General features: G+C 34.4%; 3 protein-coding genes across 4 annotated transcripts; all 3 read left to right on the forward strand.

Moving 5' to 3' along the window:
* Positions 1–1,045: 1,045 nt before the first annotated feature.
* On the forward strand, positions 1,046–2,539 carry LOC18042935 (S-type anion channel SLAH4). Its single transcript, XM_006435029.2, has 2 exons — positions 1,046–1,945; positions 2,267–2,539. Exons 1-2 carry the CDS (start codon positions 1,046–1,048, stop codon positions 2,537–2,539), a joined length of 1,173 nt encoding a protein of 390 aa, XP_006435092.2.
* A 4,041-nt stretch (positions 2,540–6,580) lies between these two features.
* On the forward strand, positions 6,581–8,691 carry LOC18042936 (floral homeotic protein DEFICIENS). The gene is made up of 7 exons (XM_006435030.2): positions 6,581–7,007; positions 7,105–7,171; positions 7,269–7,330; positions 7,486–7,585; positions 8,123–8,164; positions 8,251–8,295; positions 8,407–8,691. Exons 1-7 carry the CDS (start codon positions 6,814–6,816, stop codon positions 8,566–8,568), a joined length of 672 nt encoding a protein of 223 aa, XP_006435093.2. The 5' UTR covers positions 6,581–6,813; the 3' UTR covers positions 8,569–8,691.
* A 1,693-nt stretch (positions 8,692–10,384) lies between these two features.
* LOC18040302 lies at positions 10,385–18,465 on the forward strand. Of its 2 annotated transcripts, XM_024184307.1 has the most exons (8): positions 10,385–10,395; positions 10,552–10,687; positions 12,412–14,436; positions 14,560–14,611; positions 14,675–14,823; positions 15,331–15,417; positions 15,666–15,794; positions 15,945–18,465. In XM_024184307.1, exons 2-8 carry the CDS (start codon positions 10,619–10,621, stop codon positions 16,044–16,046), a joined length of 2,613 nt encoding a protein of 870 aa, XP_024040075.1. In that variant the 5' UTR covers positions 10,385–10,395; positions 10,552–10,618; the 3' UTR covers positions 16,047–18,465. The 2 variants fall into 2 exon arrangements, with proteins under 2 accessions (XP_024040075.1, XP_006435095.1); XM_006435032.2 differs by lacking the exon at positions 10,385–10,395 and having other exon boundaries at positions 10,521–10,687.
* The last annotated feature ends 3,431 nt before the right edge of the window (positions 18,466–21,896 follow it).

Here is a 21,896-nt window from a genome sequence, read left to right on the forward strand (position 1 = left end):
TTTCAGTTTAGATGTGGAGTTTTTTTTTTCAGTTTACTTGGTTTTGGGAGCGGAGTCGCTGTTTTTCTAATAATGGTAATGAATTTCTTAATTATTATTTTCATTTGTTTTCTTTATATATATTTTTCATCTTTGCTTTTTTATATTGTTTTCATCTTCGTTTTTTTTTTTGGCTTTGCTATAATAGTTTCACGGCTATTTTTAAGGAATAAGGTTTCTTATGTCTCCTAATTTGGTGCTTTTGATTTTGCTTAATAAAATTCTAGCTTAGTCGAGGTTATTAAAAAAAATTCACAATATTTTAACACATTATAGATAAATGATTAAATCATAATAAATTTTATATAACATTTTTAAAATATCAAGAGGTATCGGGAAAAAAAAAGAGAAAGTAAATAATATGAAGCTAGGAATACTTTTGATATTAAATGAGGATTGTGTAAAAATTAATACAATTTTTAAAGAATTTATGGGTTTGTACTACATGAAAAGTGGGGCATAACTAAGGTTTTGGTTCACCAAGGTTTATATATAATAAAGAAATTAAAATTTGAAGAGGTCAAAATCAAATCGTGTACGCTTGAACAGACGAATAATTAAGTGAAAATATCACTGCCTTATAATTAACATAAGATCGAAAATTCTGTCCTATCAGCAGAATTTTCATTTCAGTAAATACAACTATGTGGTTGACAATTAATAAATAAAAAATGAATCCAGACCATGCCGGGGGGTAAGAGAAAAAAAAACGAAAAAAAACATGCATCATAAGATTGTTCAAAATTCGTACAAGCTGAAATCATGAAATGAGCCTAATAATCCAAGCTCCAGCTAGAGATTACACGTACGTCAATAAATAAATATAATACTGCATGCCCAGAAAACATCCATGCACACACAGTATTATATTAAAACGTCTCCCTTGTCTCCACTCTCACCTATCTTGCTCTATAAATTTACATAATTATAACCGAGAAAACCCAAACACACCAAAGCAATTTCTCGTAGTATACTACACCAGGATCAAAGAATCCCACCACTGATCATGGCAAAGTTAACCCAGGGATCACAATCCCAAATCGAACTCACGATCCTCCCAACACCCACCATCAGAACAATTGCCACAAAAAATAATCAACACAGCCTCCCACTCGTCGTTGCGCGGCGAATCAAGGAATCACTAAGATCTATCTTATCCAGATTCCATGCTGGTTATTTTAGGATAAGCTTGTCACTAGGTGGCCAAGCTTTATTATGGAAGACATTAATTGAACCAATTGATGTTGATGATACGGACACTGTACGTCATGTGCTTCGCATGTTCCATCCCACGGCTTTTCTCGCGCTTTGGTTTTTGGCTCTTGTTACTCTCATTTTACTTTCTTTTCTTTACATCTTAAGATGCTTATTTTTCACTAAGATGGTAAAAGTAGAGTTCTTGAACCATGTAGGAGTTAATTATCTATTTGCTCCCTGGATTTCATGGCTGCTTTTGCTTCAATCAGCACCATTCGTCGCTCCAAAAGAAGTATCATACCTAGTCCTATGGTGGATTTTCGCGGTTCCAGTGGTGGCACTTGATGTGAAGATTTATGGTCAGTGGTTCACGAAAGGAAAGAAATTTTTATCGACGGTGGCGAATCCAACAAGTCAGATATCAGTTATTGGGAACTTGGTCGGCGCACAAGCAGCGGCTAACATGGGGTGGAAAGAGTGCGCTGTTTGCTTGTTTTCACTAGGGATGGTGCATTATTTGGTGCTTTTTGTGACTCTTTATCAGCGTTTATCAGGTGGCAATCGGCTGCCGGCTATGCTAAGGCCTGTTTTCTTCTTGTTCTTTGCAGCACCGAGCGTGGCCAGCTTGGCTTGGGCGTCAATAGCCGGTGCTTTTGATACAGCCTCAAAGATGCTTTTCTTCCTTTCTCTTTTCTTCTTCACTTCACTGGTAATTTTATTAGTAATCAAAAAATTATGTATTAATTAACTAAGGAATTAGAACTTTTAAATATTAGGTCTATCTGCACGTAATTTAAATTATTAAAATTAAATTGGAATTTAAAGACTCAATTAGAACAACTTTATTCGATTTGGTATCAGTTTCATCCACTATTAAAATACACATATAAGATGGCCATGGAAAATGAACGAACCTTTTAAATTGCGGGTAGTGACAAAATACACATGTAGTTATATATATATATATATGTGTGTGTGTGTATTACTGATTATGAAATCAATAAATCTAATTGCTTCCAAGTATATACAGGTTTGTAGACCAGCACTATTCAAGAGATCAATGAGAAGATTCAACGTGGCGTGGTGGGCTTATTCGTTTCCTCTCACAGTGCTCGCTCTTGCTTCAACTGAATATGCGCAAGAAGTGAAAGGTGGCATTGCAAACGTCTTAATGCTTCTTCTCTCGGCTCTTTCTGCCTTGGTTGCTATTTGTTTGACGGTCTTCAGTTTGCTCAACCCTAAAATGCTTTTACCCGACAACGATCCAATTGCAAGTCTACATATCGACTCCCCTATTTCTTAATTAGTTCCCTCATTCTAAGTAATTAATAGAGTGGTCATTAATTAGGGTTTCTAATTAAATTAAGAGAATATGTTAATAATAAATTTTGAGTGGTTCCACCAATTAATGTACTTGTTGGATTAAATTGTGAAAGAGAAATTTTTAATTAATTCTGTTGTACTTGTGCATTATCTGTAAGTTCACATCAATTTGTACATTTTTTTTTTTTTAATCTGGCAAGTGTTGATCGAGTGTTTACTGGAGCAGACTTATACAGCCAGGATTTTGTAATTTGGTTCAATTTTTTTATAGGCATTCTGAAGCTTCAAGGAAAAGAAAAGCGCAATTTGAGTTACGCAAAAGAAATTGACCAAACCACTGGCGATGCCAAGAAAAAAAAACATTGATGGTTTGGCTCCTTTAGATTAGCAACTTTCATTTTTATTATTGTTGTGGACGAACCAAAATACTACTTCCCGCTACTGTCTACATTACAACAACATCTCTTCGTGACTGGCTTTGCTGATTCCAACATTGATATGCATCCATATCTTTAACTGACGAAACAATAAAATCTTGTAAATATATTGTATGGAATGAACTGGAGAGAATTTTAAATTACACTAGTGCGTTATAAGCAACTGAATAAATAATATCAGAGAGTAAGTGTTGGAATATGATTCGAATTCTTAATAGGACAATATATCGTTTTTACAACGTTATATATATTATTTATCATTCTTATTATTAATTAAACGGGCTTGTGTGGGGGCATAAAACATTATATATTTTCGTGTTCGGTGCTTTTGGTTGTTTGTATTCTTATATCTTCTTGGTTCTCATTGGCGCGCGACTTCTCTCTCGCTTTTTAATACCTAAATGATCCTTCAATTCCGTTGTCACCCATCTTTTTCATTCATAAATACAAATTTCTTTGTTTTCATTCAACAAAATTTTAGCATTTGATTTAATTGGCACCCATCTTATTCATTCATAAATATAAAATTTTATCCAAACATCTTGATTTTTATTTGGTGATGTAATATTTACTATTTATTATTTGATTTAAATTCAATCACTTGACCTACACCGATTAGAAAGACAATGATATATTCTGGAACATTGATTTTAGCTAGGTACGTAGTTTCTGACGTTATCTTTTATTAACCAAATATTACCTATATTTATGGTTGCCATAAGCAATGAAGTTAGATATAAACTAAAAAATAAAAAAATATATAAATTTGAATGCACTATATTTTGTTCGCATTGAAATTTGTGTTTTTTTTTTTATCTTATCTCTTACCTTATTAAAGTTAGCTAGGGGGCCCTAATTATGATATATAGTGTTAGATTTTCATGCAGTGTCTCATGATGTGGATTTAAAATGATGTATATCTGCAATCACTTAATTCATTAAATGAAAAATAACGACCTAGATGTATTGCAAATTTAATAGCTAGATCAAAATTATGAGATGGTATTTAAGAGGCCTAACATTAATTTATTTTTAAAAATAAACATAAACAACAAGAATGACTAAAGAAGCGATTAAACACAATAATGTTGACGTAAAGAAAATAGGTAAATAGATCACAACATTGGATTACACAATATATATATCATAAGGAATAAACATAAACAAATTACCAACAAGAATGATTCAAGGAGTGATTAAACACAATAATGTTGACGTAAAGAAAATAGGTAAATAGATCACAGTATTGAATTACACACAAAAAATTAAACAAGTTGTTAACTAGCTTTTGAAAATAACGTAAGCTAGTCCATCATGTGGGAAACAACTAAGAGCTAGGTACGTACTTGATGATTATAAAATTAAGAAAAAGAAAACGGTGGTAACTAATGAATGTTTGAATTCGGAAAGAACAAACGCAGCACTATCAAATGAAGAGATAGATATCAGCATATCACAACAACGTGAAGATGATGGGCAAAACGCAGAGAATCGTTGAGTGTCGAAGGAGAACCCTACTACTACAAGGAAACCTTTATTGAGCAGATATAAACAAAGCTTGTCAACAAATTAAATCAATTGGATTAGGTATTGAATACGGATGAGCGAGGGCGTTTATAATAATTAGATATCTATTTATTTGCCAGGACAAGACATTTCACGTGTTGACATCAGATGTTGTCTGCTATGATAAAAATCAAGCTTAAGATTTGGTAAAATCTTGGAAAGTCAGAGAAGTGAATCGTTAGCGTATACAACAAGTCAAGGCTTACAAATTCCGACAAGATGGCGACTTTTGGTTGTCCAAACGAGATTCTTGCCTTGCTAGTTGCAGCCAGTACGTACCTTTCAAATTTCATTAGAAGAATCCTACAATTTGGTATGGTCGTTTAAAATTTTCCGCTTAGTTACTCTCGGTTATTTATTTCATTCATTTATTCTCGGTGAGAATATTAACCTACAAAGGTTGTAAATTCAATTAATGTACCAAAATACGGCATTCGTATGCAGTGACCGAATCGATATTTTAGTTAATTTGCCAAATGGGTAACATAAAAACAACAAACGAAATATCTGATGTTTAAGAAGAATGAAGGCTTAACAACGTTAACTTAAACAAAACTTGTTCCAACCCCCAATTACTATAACAAAACTAGCTAAGTTCTCTGCTACTACTTTCACCTAGTACTGCCCCACAAAAGAACCGAAGGATATCTCATACCATAATTAAACAATGTCTTCTTTTACAAATCATACAAACAACTAGTTTCATGCGTGCTTGCCGTGAATGATTGATATATAAAGAATCAATTTGCATACCTAAATGGCTGGTTTTCAGAAACCGAAGGAAATTGCCCTTTTGTTAGAAATGCAGGTCTTGATTAGATTGTGAAAGATTTGAAATGAATAATTACTTCAAGACCTAACAATATATGTTAACTCTTCTTCAAATTTTGTACCAGCCTTCAACTTTCAAAGAACTCATAAATTTAGGGGTGGTAATTTGGGTTAGGATTCGTTTATTTGATTCGATTCAAAGCGAATTAAATGGGTTTGGGTTTGAAAAAATTGATTCGTTTAATAAATGAGTGAATTCGATTCAATTCGTTAATTAAACAAATCGAATCCGAGTTTGAAGACATTGATTCGTTTATTCGTTTAGGATTCGTTTAATAAATTGATTATAAATGAATCGAATAAAATCTATTCGTTTAAAATTCATTTATTATTCGTTTAATTAAATTACTTATTTATTATTAAATATTTATGAAAAATTTTACAAAATTGAAGGTTAATCTAGTAATTATAAATAATGATAAGATAATATATAAATAAGATGAAAAATTTTGTGGTTTGGATTGTTTATTTAATTTTTTGTAAACGAATTCATAATCAATTCGATTTGTTATGGATTTGTTTATTATTAGGATAACGAATAATAAATGAATTTGGTTTCGATTCGATTAGTTTATTAATTATATTAAATGAATTAAACGAATCGAATCCGAATCCTAAGATTTCAATTTGTTTAATAAACGAATCGAATCCGAATTCACAGAAATTTGACCCAATTTGTTTAGAATTCAATTCGAATTTGATTCAATAATTCGTTTTCCCATCCATACTCATAATAATTAATTAGCTCCCAGCTACTATGCTGTATCTTCAGCTATTAGTTTAATTTATGGCTCCACCGAAAAAACCTTTGAACATCTAGGAGCACATCAAAGCATGCAAAGACAGAAAGCAATGCTTCTAGCCTTCTCTTACAAATTGTCATTATAGTTCTTCTCATTTTAGGTTAGCTGCAACGAAGACAAGACAAAACTTAGTTTGGTGGGTATCAAAACTCAGTTTAATAAAAGCTCATTCAACTAGGATCCCATGAATCATTGTTCTTGCTCTGAAAAAATGTACTTTTTTTTCTACTTCTTTTAGTTCCCATTAATGATGCTTCCTTTCCCTTCAAATAAACAAACTAACAAATTTAATTATTCTACTAAACGCTGTCGTTTCCAGAGGGACTGATCAATAACGGGAAAACGGTGGTTCCTTAACGGAGAAGCACAACTACACAATTTGTTTCCCAAGGCCATGTTCAAGGTGTATCGATATTAGCAACATATTACCACATTTTATCATTCCATGATTCGCCTTTCACCATTATGGCAGTGCCCTTTCCATTTTAAGTATCAAAATATCAAATGCACTCTTTCTCTTATCTTCTTCTAGCTTCTACTTTAGATAACAAGCAAAGCAAAGAATAAAGAAGCCACAAAACTTACTGAAAACAAAAGGCAGTAACCATTGTTGGTTGATGAATATGGCTAGAGGAAAGATCCAGATCAAGAGGATTGAGAACGCAACAAACAGGCAGGTCACTTTCTCGAAGAGGCGAAATGGGCTTTTCAAGAAAGCTCAAGAACTCACCGTTCTCTGTGATGCTAAGGTTTCCATTATCATGTGTTCTAGCACTGGAAAGGTCCAGGAATACGTTAGCTCCTCCACTACGTATGCTTCTCTTAAAACCCCCCCTTCTTTTTTGGTGTTTGGGTAATATGATTTTTCTTTTTACTGATTTTATTTGTTTTGGGATTTTATCTTGCAGAACAAAGCAGTTGCTTGATGAGTATCAGAGGAGATTAAAGATCGATCTTTGGAGTTCTCAATATGAGGTTTGTTTGTCACATTCATAAACCCTTTGAAACCCTAACCATTGTAAATCTGGAAAGTCTTATTTGATAAAATAAAATCTTCCCAATGATTGTGCAGAAAATGCAAGAGAATCTGAAGAATCTGAAAGAAGTGAATATAAATCTGAAGAAGGAAATTAGGTAACCGGTGGAAAGGATAGATGCTGCTTGTGTTGGTTACTACTCTTTTTTTTTTTTTGTGTTAAACATAATTACCATGATGATGCACGTTTACTAGTTTAATTGATTTATTGATGTCGAATTTTTTTATTTTATTGTTATTATTTTTATTTTAGGCAAAGGTTGGGTGAAAGTTTGAATGATCTGAGCTTGAAGAAATTGTCTGATCTTGAGCAAGATGTGGATAATTGCTTGAGGATTATCCGTGAACGCAAGGTTTTCATACCTTTATCTTTCCTTCCTCTAGTACTACCAGCAGTAGTAATGTGTCAAACCTCAAACAATTACTTTTACTAATCAAAGAAATTTTATCAGTTGAACCAATTAGCACCTACTTAAATCGTGAACATGCTTTGTAAAATTTTCCAGTGTTGTGATTATTGTTGCAAACTTATTATAAATGGAACAGAGGGTTTTCTGGAAGAGTGTCAAATTTCTCAATAAAAAGAATTTGAGTCAAATTTCTCAATAAAAAGAATTTGAGTCAAATTAAAGAGTACAGTTCTAACTATATAGAGTGCAAATTGACAATAATGCTTCATAATGAAGTCGAGATGAGATGATATGACCTTCTCCCAGAAAACGATTAATAAATAACATTAAATCTTACTTCCTTCGTGTATTTTGATTCACATCTAGGATTTGTTTATCTCGCTTTACATTGACCTGCCTTTCTAATCTAGCAATATATATGATCCCTAACAATCATCTCTTTTTTTTTTACGTTGTCCAATTATATATATTGAACAACAGCTTCGAGCGATCTCGGGTCAGATTGTTACCCACAAGAAAAAGGTATGTTTTATGTGTCTGATTATGCTTAAAACCTATGATTCTTCCCATTCTTTTATAGTATTATATATATTGTTGGAAATCTTCAGGTAAGAAGAGAGGAAGAGGAGAACAGAAAACTACGGAATGGATTTGTAAGTATTAGCTTTTCACTTGTATATTTTCTTGATTTGACAAAAGCAACTATCCAGGATTGTGAAGATTAAAATCTTATGAAAAAGTATATAACTTTTGGTTTGATTCAGATCATTAATGCAAAAGAGGAAGATCAACACTATGAGTTAGTTGATAATGAAGGGCATTATGATTCTGTTATCAGATTCCAGAATGGAGGTCCTGGCATATTTGCCTTACGCTTGCAGCCTAACGAACCCTTAAGTTCACAGTGGATGAGTATCCACGAGTAGTATGTCGGAATTGGATGAACTGTTTGAAAGATAGTGTCATTTTCTTTTATCATCAGTTTCCAAGGGTGATGTTCTAATTATACTGGTCTTGTGTTCTTAATTTATAGCCTTCCTTTTGAGACATGACAAGTTTTTTACTTTTGGATACTCCATGCCTAGCTAGCTAGAACTTCAAATATTTCATTTTAACATATTCCTCTGTTTGTCGTAGTACTCTTGCATTGATACGATGGATTGCTTCAAATCATGATGTACACAACACCACCTACTAATGTCTAAGGTTCTGTTTGGTATTGAAGTATTCTATCTTTTAAGTTACAAATATTATGGAAAAAAATTTATAATAATGAAATAAAAATTAATAGCACGTAATAAATATAATTTTTAAATGATAATATGGACAAAATTTAAAAAAATTAATAGATTTTTAATCATACAATTTTAAAATTAAATCGACTTAATTTTCAAGTCACAAAAATTAGTATTCATCGAACACTTTAATGTTGTATCTTTTAAATTATAACTGTTGAATCTCGATTCCAAGAGAAGAAATTTACAAGGGGCTTCGAATTTATATTTTAAAATATATAATAATTCACGAATTTCTAATGAGGGAGAAAGAATGAACGCTGTCTCTCCCTATATTTAATTTTCTTAGTTGGGCCGGCCATCTTTGTACCTTTAGACGTCATTTTATTCTCTCTCGAGAATATTTTCTGTCCGTTATCAATAATTCTAAGAATTCAGAAGGCGCGTGTGCACGTAACATACCAAATTCTTTAATGATTACCATTATTCCACTGGGGCAGCAAACATGCTTCCATTTCTTGATTTAACAGTTGGTTAACGCATGATATCCTTTGTCAGCATCTTTGTCTGATACAATTGTTCTAAAAAATTAAATCATGTTAGCACACATATCATGCCTTTATTTTCTAAATAATTCTTTTAGAAGCATGGTGATGGGATTAGGTAACATCATTACATCGGTGTTGCTCCTAGTCGAGCAATAAAAAGAAGGAAAAATAAATATAATTGGTTCCCCCCCCCCCCCCAAATATCAATTCCCCACTTGTCGAAAATAGAAAAGAAAAAAAAAACAAGAGTTTCTCACCCTTTTTTTATCAATCAATAATAAAAATTATAATCCATACATACTTTTCTTAAATCAATAAATAAATGCCTTAAACTTATAATATTTTTTATGAAATGTATGAAATTAGGGTTCAGCTACGGTGCAACGGTGGTATGGTACCACCGTTGCATCTAGCTGTTGAATTCACTTAAATGGATAGATTCATTTAGATTCAATGACTGGATGCAACGGTAACACGGTACCACCGTTGTACTATAGTTTTCTCCATGAAATTAATATAACATTTAATATTGAACAATAAGAAAGACACATCAAGACTACAACGATTAAAAAGGAGTTTCTTGATAAAAAAAAAAAAAAATTTCAATACGGCGAGATGGTTTTTCTTCCCGTGTTTTGTGAGGGTAATCCAATCAAATGTTTCAATTTTGTGGAAAACTTTTTAGCACATAAATACATAGCATTATTCAACAACAAAGTAGTTGATTATTGCCCTGATTAATAAGTCAACGGTCGACTGCAAGTACACCGACCGCAGCAACAACCTGCGAGTGCGTCAGCTCAATTCGAACTGAAAAGAAGAATCGCATTCGCACGTGCCCTTTCCTGACGTTGATTTCACGGGAAAATTACTCGCACTGCGAACTCCGTTCAATCAAACGCCTTGTCAAGTGTCCAGGTTTCGAATCCCCTCACCCCCGTGTCCGAGCGAGCGTGCGTGTTAAGTTCAAGTAAAATTGCAAATTATTATTATTATTATTTTTAAACAAAAATTAATAAAAAGATTACAATATTATATTTTAGGTTTTTTACTTTCTTTTTTTTCTTTTCCTCTTAAACCCCAGTTAGTTTCTTGAATTGATTGTTGTTGTCTCACTCTCGCACAGAAACAAAAACAAAAACAGGCGCTCTTTAAACAGAGAGACACAGTAGAAACAAAGAGGGTATTTAAAGATGGGCGCTTTAGCTCCCGTCTCTCCTTGGCTACCAGAAGATGACCTTTTGTTAAAGAACTCCATTGAGGTTATTCTTTTTTCTTTTCTGGTTATTTCTTTATTGCACATTATTTTTGTTCTCTTTTGTTTTAATTTCATTTTGGGGACCGTTGGAAAGAGTTGGTTTCTTTTGTGGTGTCGGTTTTGGGTTGCTTTTGCTGCTGTTTAATTGTATGCCTTTTGTGCTTCGCGTATCCGTTTGATATCTTGTATGGGTTTTGGAATTCTCGGTTTCTTGTATTGAAGTGAAGCGGGTGCATTTATTTTTCTCGGTCTATAAAAGTGTGTTTCTGCATTTTGGTGCTTTTTATTTGCTTTATGCCGTGATTTCCGATTAAAAGATTTTTCTCATTTAGGCATACAATCAAAGAATTTAACTAATTTGTTGGGCTTTGCTAACACACGCGTGCTGTTACTTTTTTGTTGGTGTTAGAAAGTTGCCATTGTGAAACGAAGAAACCTTTTAATGTTCTTCGCTCTTGCATGGTTTCATTGCAGTTGTAACTGCCACATGTTTAGAGCATTGTTGTTGTCAGGATAATCAGGAAACTGTATTAGGAACAAGTTTTGTTTCGGGGTACATCAGAGTGTCAATTTGGGAAATTCAGTTGGTCTGGTGTGTTGACAGTGGATTGCCTCCATAAACTTCTATTTCTATTGGTGCAAGCCATGTGGCAGAAACAGAAATATTTTAAGTTTTTGGTTTGTTGAAACATAAGTTATGACCTATAACCTATGAGCTCAAATATAGTAGTCATATTTCGAGATCCCTCATCCAAGGATGTTGAAGACAATAGGCGGCTAATGTTTAATACCAATATCTTAAGGCCTTTTTTAAATTAGACACTGCATAAATTGTATACGACAGCTTTTAGAAAATAAAGACATTGTTTATTTTTCCTCTCTGTTATAACTTCTCAACTCTCGGTGCTTTCTGAGTGCAAGGTTTATTGGTTCCGGATGTTAGGTAATTTTAGTTTTTCATCAATTTTTTTGGAGATCTTTGACAAGCTATTCATTAGGATAAAAAAAAATTATGATGAGAAGCTTTGGGACCTACTAATAGCAGTGTATTTGTGTGATGTGTTGATACCCTTATTGATTATTCAGTTTAAATGGTGACATTCAAGGAAAGGTAGCGAGAGCTAGAGTGGATGTGTACTGTACTTTGTGTTGTTTCATTGGACAGTTGTGTGACGTGAACTGTAGTAATTGGGGTTTATGAACATGATGTCCAGTTGTTCTTTTCTCAATTGTGAACGCAACAAGCCATATAATCATATTTTATCTGCATGCTTTGATTTGAAGAGCTCTCAGAAGATTCAGTTGGAACCTTGTCGCGAGCTCTCGAGGTTTTAAAAGTTCAGTAGTTGACTTGGGAGGCATTTGATCAAAGAGTGAAAATTATGTCAAAAGAGCTTTTGTATCTCTCCAGAATGCAGATGCCTCATAACCTGCTCTTTCATTCTTTTTTTAATTAAAAAGATCTCTTCTATAGTTCAAGTTTGTGATGCATTTCTGACAGTTTAGATTCTCCCTCTTATCTGTTTAAATAGTAATATTTTAAAAAGATTGGTTAAAGTCTTGAAAATAGCAGTAAAAGGGTTTCAATTTATTCTTGATTTGTTATATCTGTTTTTCTTCCTATGAAGGTATAAATAAGAAACAGTGAATCGTTGTATATCGAGTATTTAATATACAAATATTTTGGATGTTACTGCTTGAATTTATTTCTTCTTCTTTTGTTTGCAGAATGGTGCTTCATTGGAATCACTTGCTAAAGGTGCAGTGCAGTTTTCTCAAAAATTCAGCGTCCGTGAACTGCAAGATAGGTGGCATTCTCTCCTTTATGATCCAGTTGTTTCTGCTGAGGCTTCTTTTCGCATGTTTGAGTATGAGCGTTCTGCTCTTACTCTTCCAAAAGTATTCAGTAGAGCTGGAAATTCAAAAGAAATCAAACTTTCTTCTGGGAAGAGAAAAGCTGAAAGTGTCCGTAGTTGTTATTATGCGTTGCGTAAGAGAATTCATAATGAGCCATTTAATTCTATAGACCTGAGCTTTCTCAATGCTCCTGGCAATGGAAATTTCTATGGAAACGGAGATGAGCCTCCATCTAGAAACTGTATGTTGGGAGATCCAATGGCAAATCATTTCGGACTTCAAGACTCAAATTTGGATGTTATGCATCGTAAATTTCCTGATATTCCTATGGATGATGATGCATCTTGTAGGGATGGTCCTACACTCCATAGCTTTCATGGGGGATTTGATCACCCTGGTGAAGAAGATTTTTCAATGCAGCAGGGTGAAATGCATGAAGAAATTCCTCATATATTTGAAGAAAATCAGTCTTTTAGAGGTAATGGCGCTAGGGTTGTGGAATTGGGTCTACCAGGACAAGTACCCAACCTGTTTGAAGCAGATCATATGGAGGCAAATCCCCTATCTACATATGGTCAAACAAATGATGATGCAGGAAACATTTGCACTCTTGAAGGGAACCAAGTCTTTCGTTCACCAATTCCGGACTGTGGTGCACCATTTCAGGACTTGGAATTCTCATCTCCACTTCCTGAGATGCCTATATGGACAACAGTTGAGGATTCTTCATCACCAACTATTACTGTTGACGATAGTTTTAGAGAAAAAGATTTGCACTCTGGGGATAATTATGCACTTCCAGATGACAGTGGTGCCAAAGACAAAAGTGCACCGGGATATGACTTTGTACATGGAAATTCCAAGTTGAAGATGCAGATGTCATGTGATGAATTGAAAAATGAAGCTTCCAACACAGAAGGTTATCTGGAAGAATTATCCAACTCCCTTTTGAATTTTACAAACGATGAAGAGTTCCTCTTCATGGACGTTGATGGAAAAGAAATGATTGATAAGTCTTATTATGATGGCCTGTCACTTTTGTTGAATTCCCCAAATGAAGCAAAACATGATCATTTGCCCAGTCCAGAGCCAGAGACATCAGTAACTCCAGATTACCTAGCAAATGCATCTGTTGAGAATGTTCAATTGCCATCACCTGCAACTGTTTCGGACCCTCAATTTCCTGAGCAGAATGATGGTATTATGATTTGCACATTGAACACTGAAGATCCAGAAATTCCATGCAATGATGATGTTTTCCTACCTAATAATTTGCTGCCATCTTCAGTTTCCATTGCTAAACGACAGAATTTTAAAGATGCTGGAAATCCATTTTCTAGCTCTGTTAAGGATTTCTCAGGCAACCAAAAAATTAGTGATCAAGTCCTGATGCAGGGAGGATCAACTCAAATGGTGGGATCACAGGTGATACCAGGAAGCCATAAACACCATCCAGTTGGTGATTCTGGGGTTAAATTTGAGTTACACAGTTGTAACTCCTCACAGTTGGCTGCTGGAACTTCTTGTCGTGATTCCATTCAGAATAATTCAATGAATACTAGCAAAGACAGTCTCCAATGTGCAAGACTGAAGCAAGAGAATAAGGAAATTGCAATGGTGAAGGATCTTGGTCATACGTTGACTGATTCTTCTGTGAAGAAACCAAATTTTGTCTCTAATGGATGCAAAAGTCATGAGAGGAATACCAATGGCGTTAAACAGGAGTTGGATTATCCAGCAATAACCCAAGAATCTCATGCTTTAAATGTAGAAGTAGGATCCCTGCATATCCCTGATGCAGAACCAGTTATGAATCCTTCAACGACAGAGCCAGAAGATCCATCTGTTGAGAGTGATGATGACGATGTACCTTATTTTTCTGATATTGAGGCAATGGTAAATCTGAAATATAACTTTTGTGATTGAGTCATGGTTATTTTATTTCTTTAGCTGATTCATTTGTTTCGGCTTCTTGACTCTTTTAATCAATTTAATTTATAATTTTTATTTTAAAACCAGATTCTTGATATGGACTTGGATCCAGATGACCAGGATATATATGAGCAGGAAGGTAATACTGTCTACTCTGTTTTGATTTAAAAGTTCCCAAGTAATATTTTATTCCTCTGTGCAGTCTCAAAATATCAGCATGAGGACACTAGGAGGGCAATCATCAGGCTGGAACAGGGTGCTCATTCTTATATGCAGAGAGCAATTTTATCTCATGGAGCATTTGCCATTTTGTATGGCCGCCATTCAAAGCATTATATTAAAAAACCTGAGGTATCTAAAAGCTTCTGCATCTCTTTACTTATTTTTATTGGCTACAACTGGCTTATCCTTGGTTTTTCTCTGTTTGCAGTGATGTCTTTTAAACTATAATTTGTTATCATGTTTCTGTTATTTTTCCAATCCATTAGGTTACGCTATAAGTATATAAAACAATCATTCAATGTCTATTAGTGATATGCTTGATTGGGAGAGGCTATTCCTTCAAAAGACCTATTTGCTGGCCATGACTTATTCTGGAATAGACACCTTTAAAATCGCAGTGGCCTCGTATAGATTATTTCAATCGTTCTGTAAAATGGGCATTGTTAATTGAATGCTTTTATAACACTGGTGTTTTCTAAACCCCTAACCAATTCCAATGCAAGTGTTGGCGTTCAATTTTGAAAGTTAACAGAGGTTCAATTTCATTCCAGTCAAGCATCAATATGTGATTTTTTAAAAAAAAAAATTTTGTCGCAATTTTTTTTTTTTTTGAAATTTGGTATTTTGAATGTGTAGGTTTTACTTGGTAGAGCTACAGAGGAAGTTGTTGTTGACATTGACTTAGGAAGAGAGGGACGGACTAATAAAATATCTCGACGGCAGGTGAGATTTGCCTCCTATTCAATTCTTAAATGTATGTGCATTTATAAATTCAACAAAGCCAAGGACCTTGGGGAGGAAGTCCCAAAACAGGTGTTAGTGCTGTTATTAATCAGTATCAACTAGCACTGTGTGTTTTACCTGCTTGTATTTAATGATTTTTCTGCATGTTTAACAGTAAAAACACATTTTCGGTTTTATCTTGGAACAGGTTTATAATGTATTTGTTAAATCCTTATTTATTAAAATAGGCCATGATAAACATGGATGAGGCTGGATCTTTCCATCTGAAAAATCTGGGCAAGTGCCCAATCTTGGTAAATAACAAGGAAGTACCTCCTAGACAGAGTCAGGGCCTTGGTTCCAGTTGCTTAATCGAGGTTTGTTCATACAAACTCGTCAATTACAAATTATCTAAATTCCTTTAATGCTTTAATGCTGCCTTGAGCTCCCTGAGTTTGTTTCTGGAATCTAATTCTGTTCTATTACATTCTTCCTTGATTGACTTTCTGCAACTGGTGAATTTTCAGATAAGGGGGTTGGCATTCATATTTGAGACAAACCAAACTTGCGTTAAGCGGTATCTGGATAGCATCATGAAAGAAAACCGAACTCATGAGCACCAAAGTTGAATTATGGCAGAAATGTCATGAATTGGAGTGCAGTCGGAAGGTGCTTTTTTTTTTTCCTTCTCTTTTTTTCCTCGCTGCACTTTCTGTGCCCCTTTTGAAAGTGATTGGAACCTGCTGTAGTATGCGTCTATTTCTATTTCTTTTAGATAAAAGCAGCCTAGGATTTGTTATTTCATAGAACATTTTCTTCCTTGTGAAGTTTCAGTGATATGTATAGTGTAATACCGGCAATGATTCCATCTTCAGTCCAACAGGAAACTAGTCATCTGTGTTGTCATATTTTTGGACAATAGCGATGAAGCACATGAGATGCTGTATTCTGGTTCTGGACTTTGAAATCATAGTATTCAAGAGCTTGAAATTGTTAAAATAATTGAAACGAGGCTTCAAAAACTGGAATTTGCTGGGAAATAGTTTGAAGTTTGAGAGGAGGGCCACTTGTATCCAATCCAAAGTAAACAATTCGATGTTGAATGATATGAGCTTCGAAGGCCGGTGTTTTGATGGTTACCTATTAGCGACAATTTTTTGAGCTGGAGATCTGTCTCACTAAGTCAGAACCATCTGAATCGGAAGGAAGGCCTTACTACGCTAGTTTCCAAAGGCAACGGTTGAGAAAGCAACTGATGGTCCCAGGCCCAAATCTCAAACTCAACTTGAGTTGATGCCCAGCATCAGCCTGAAAGGCGTAGTCGTTGAACAAGAAGTGAATGTTTCTGTACCACTCCTTGTTGATAAGTGTAAATTATTTGGTATGTAAGAATTAGAAAAGTAACTCTCCCTGACTATCACAGTCCTTTAAATCCTCGCAAAATCTCCCTTCATAAGACTCTTCAAACAGATCCAAAAGTGGACAGGAAGAAATCTCAATTGAAGGCAAAAATGTCAAGACACTCACGCAGACAACATTTCTCCTTACATTTTCTACTTGCGATATCTGCATTATCAAAGCTTTTCTTCGGCACTGTATATTCAAGAACCAAGCCAGGTGACATAAAAGTACTCGAAGATCTGAAAAATGCGCTAAACCCTTAGACCGTAGCTCCTGGATCCTGCTTAAGCTCATGGGATTTCTCGGTTGATCCATGCGACCACCTCTTCAGCGACCGGTTCACATGTGGGTTCAGATGCGACAGAATCGTCTCCGGCTCAGCCCGAGTCACCGAAATAACTCTCGACCCGTCGGTTATCCAGGCTCACTTATCTCCTCAAAATGGAACCTACCTCACTTACCAACTCTAGACATTTCTGACAACTAGTTCTCAGGCTCTGTCCCTGACTCCCTTTCCAAGCTAGTTCGACGTAAACGACTCGCCCTCTCCGGAAATTCTTTCAAATGTTTAATACATGCTTCTGTCGGTTCCCTCTCTCAGCTCGAAGAACTGTATCTCGACAACAACGACTTTCAGGGACCAGTACCGTCAACTTTCAATGATCTGATCAGCTTAGAGACTTGAAATACGGCAAAATAGCATCTCCAGTGAGTTTCCTTACCTGGGTTCTCTCAAAAGCTTAAGTTTTCTTGATGCAAGTGATAATAACATCACTGGAAAAATCCCACCTACATTCCCGACTTCTCTCGTGGAGCTATCAGTTAGAAACAATAACTTGGTAGGAAATGTCCCAGAGAATTTCGGAGACATGGAGTTTTTACAAGTGCTTGATCTGAGTCACAACAAATTATCCGGAACTATATTCTCAGTGATCAAATATCAGTTCTCTTTGATCACCCTTCATTACAACAAGTCACTCTCTCTTACAACAATTTCACGTCCTTACAAGTACCGGCTAACATGGGCTTAACAAGTAAGTTAGTAGCTCTTGAATTGAGTTACAACGAGCTTGGAGGTTTCTTACCGGCTTACCTGGCATCAATGCCGAACCTGTCAGCTCTTTCTCTGGAGCATAACAAGTTTATTGGAATGATACCGACACAGTTTGCTTTGAAAGTGGCTGCTCCTGGGGCTAATACACGTCGTTTGAGAGACTATTGTGGGGCGGTAATTATTTGTTTGGACCGATATCGGGTCATTTGATGGGAATGAAACCGGGTTTTGCTAATGTCAGTTTGGTCGATAATTGTTTGTATATGTGCCCTGAAATGTTCTTCTTCTGTCAAGGTGGGGATCAGAATTTTTTTTTTTTTTTTTACGAGGTATCCTGAGTAGGGTTCAACTGTAGGAGTTAACTTTAAGTCTGTACCATAATTTAGACTATAAGTCTCCACTTGAATCGGGAGGCACATGTTCTCTCAACAAATGTGACTTTCCTGCAATTCGAATTAGGAAGCAAACTCAGTCAAGCCATTTAAAGGGATTCCATTATCAGTGGAGCCAACACTTTATTGGTGGAATAAGAAACCTTTAATTGATTGTAAAAGCGCTTTAGGGCCTGTAATTCCATTAAGAAGTCAAATGAATTGACCACCCATTTTTGTGTATAATATCTTCTAGAAAGCGGTTTGTTTCTTTCCAGGGCTCAAAAGTTTTGTTTGATATTGGGATTTAGCATCAAAGTGTTTTTTTATAAATATTAATAATTGTAATTTAAAAATTAAATTAATTTAATCTATTATTTATATGATGAAAATTTTATAATATCTTCATTATTTTTGTTAAATTTATTATTTTAAATTTTTTTGTTAAATTTATTATTTCAAAATCATATTTACAGTACATTATTAATTTTATTTTATAATTACAATTTTTAAATTACAACACTTTGATACCAAACAGCCTTAAATTTAATTTACCACTAATCCCCGATAATTCTATATTCTATATCCAAGATTCAAGAAGTTGATTCTTTTGATTTTGATCAACAATGATAATAAGAGAGAATAGGATGTGTAAAAAATTCACTGTAATAAGTAAAAACCAGACCATTTTCTTTTTACAGGCCCAAGGCCAGGCAAGTGGAAACAGACCAACAGAGCAGCGGAATCGATTTTTATGGTACTCTTTGCCGTTGCCCGTTCAATTTAGTCGGGCCACATTTGGATGATAGGATTAATTGTAAAATTAAATGTTTATCCTATTTTTGGTAAGTTTAATTGAATTAGATTAGAGTATCTCCAAAAGGCTTTATAAATTTTACTTTTCAAATATTTATTTGCTTACTTATGTGGCAAATAGAAAAGTGAAAAAATATATTATTCTTCAAAAGACTCTTTAAATAGAAATGAGTTAATATTATTTTAATTAACTAACTATTTTTTTTAAAGAAAAAGTCAATAGTAATTAAAACACATATCTCTCTTTCTCCAATAAAAAATAATAAAATATAAATTGAAGAGGAAGAAAATAACTCTCTAAATTTGATGAAAGATTATTATTTCTTATTTGAAAAATTTTAATCGGAATGTCTTTTGGAACCTTAAATACTGATATGGCTCTTCAAATAAGTAATAAAATTTTATTTGAAAAGTCTATTGATGATGCTCTTAAGGGGAGCTAAATTTAAATTTAATATTAAAATAATGGGATTAGTAATTGTTTGCGGCTGATTTTGGGTCAATGAATAAAAAACCACAAAACCAACCCAAGAGCAATAAATTTATATTTTTGTGGGGGAGCGGGGTACCTCGCTTGTTCGGCACATGCGGGCTGTTTAGGTTTTTTGTGGAGTGGAGGAGGATTGAAATGACAGTAGATATAGAGGGAGTCTGACTTCAGGTGCAGAGGGCTAGTGAAACTCGCTTTAAACCTGCGAAACAACAAAAAAAGAGGTCAGAGGTGGAGCCGGGGGTGGCCGGCGACCACACTCCGACGCTAAAGTCAGAGTCAGGTTATCTCAGGTTAGAGAGCTTGCAAGCTCTCGGTAATGGAGGTTTTGAGGTTGAAGAAACCCTCGTTTTTTCTGGTGAGTCTGTTCCCTTATTGATAAAAATTAAACCTGAGTATTTATATGGTGTACCCCGGTCATCGTGCCACCTGGCGCTATTTTAGTGGCGTTTCCTACTGTCATGTCAGGAATATTCTTATTTTCCTGCGTATGGTGGCTTAGACGTTTCAAAAATATGTGTGGAGAGCAAGTTTGTGGCGTATTCACATGCTGGGCGTAGTGGAGTGGTCCCGCGTACCTCTGTAATTCCGTTGTAATTTTACAGGCGTAGCAGGAAAAGCTGGTGGTCCCAATTGTCACAATATCAAACTTTTGGCGGATTCGCAAGCGTGACAGGCGGCTGTCTCCTCTTTTGCGGCACGAGATTTCCTCACCGATTCCTTATTTTTTGACACGTATTCAATCGATCTTTTTGAGATTTGGAGCCCGTCTATCTCTTGATATTTTACGAATATTTTTCCTTACCTTTTTTGTCCTTGCTTGGTGTACCCCAGGTATCGAGTTTTGTGGGGTAGGTAGGGTACCTCGGGTACCGAGTTTATAATGTATGTCGAGTATCTTGGGTACCGAGTTTATTGTGTAGGCTGGGTATCTTGGGTACCGAGCTAATGGTGTAGGTCGGGTATCGAGTTTATAGTATAGGCCGGCTATCTCGGGTACCGAGTTTATAATGTAGGTCTAATATCTCGAGCATCCCAGGTACCGAATTTTATGGGGTAGGTTGGATACCCCAGAGGATAACTAATAATTACATAACCTTTGCATCGACACGTGGCGCTTCATTTTCAATACTCTATTTATCCCCAAACAGTAATATTAATTTATACATGATTTTAGATGGGATAAGATTTAAAGAAAAAAAAATTGTCCGTTCATGAGACTTTTATTTATATCATTTTTTATTTACACCGAATATTAATTAATTAATTTTGATTTATGATTTACTTCAAATTCATTTTTATTTATTATCTATGATCTAATTAAATTGGTACTTTTACTTCTTCGACTAACCCTTGAGATTATATTTTCATTACTTGTATATTTAATAATTTATTAATAAAATCAACCATTTAATAAGTTATTGCATTATTGGATTGTACCGAATTTAATAATCAGTAATATACTATTAAAAATAATCATGAAAATTAATAATACCATTAATTAATTGATTTTATATAATATTTGAAAAAATTAGTTAAATATTTAGATTGTTTTATGTGTTTTTATTCGATTATTATATTATGACTACCAAATAACTTATTTAAAATATATTTAATTTTCTTATTAATTACTATTTAAATTTATTTATAAAATTTCATGAATAATTGATATTTATATTTAAATATCAACTTAAAATGCTATTTAATATTATCTACATATAATTTAATATAGTCTAATCCGGTACTGTACCAAATATAAGATTATATAATATAATACAGCTTAATACAATCTACTTTAATCCAGTTCAATTTTGATAATTAATTCAATCCAATCCTACGTGCTAAACGTAGCTTCAGAGAAGTAGTCGATTTCTGAGTGTGGCTCCACTGAGATTTTCCCTCTTAATTCTTTATGAACAACATGCTCCAAGTCCCATGATTCATGTAATTAATGTATTAATAAGAAATCGTTTTGTAAATACTTTAACCTGAAGTTCATGAACAAGAATTTAAGAAGTTTGGTTAAATAAATTAGAACCCAATTAATATGAAATCAAAATGTTGCTTAGTCAGAGTTGTGTTTGAAAAAGAAAGTTGCCCACTCATCACTGTACAGTGCACTGCCTCCAAAATCCAAATCGGTGTTGCTGCGCAATTCTCTAATTGCGCCTGCACAGGCATTTAAGAAGCGCAAAATGCATGATGGCCATCGATTAGGAAATTCTAGTTTCTGATTTTACATTTTGCAGATCTACAGATGCTGATGACGTTCCTCAACTGATTCTTCAAATTACAGCCATAATATAGATTATAAACGGCCGTGGGATCACTGAAAAGTCTAAACCAT

Source organism: Citrus clementina, unplaced genomic scaffold (assembly GCF_000493195.1).
Source record: "Citrus clementina cultivar Clemenules unplaced genomic scaffold, Citrus_clementina_v1.0 scaffold_5, whole genome shotgun sequence".
Classification (NCBI taxonomy): domain Eukaryota; kingdom Viridiplantae; phylum Streptophyta; class Magnoliopsida; order Sapindales; family Rutaceae; genus Citrus; species Citrus x clementina.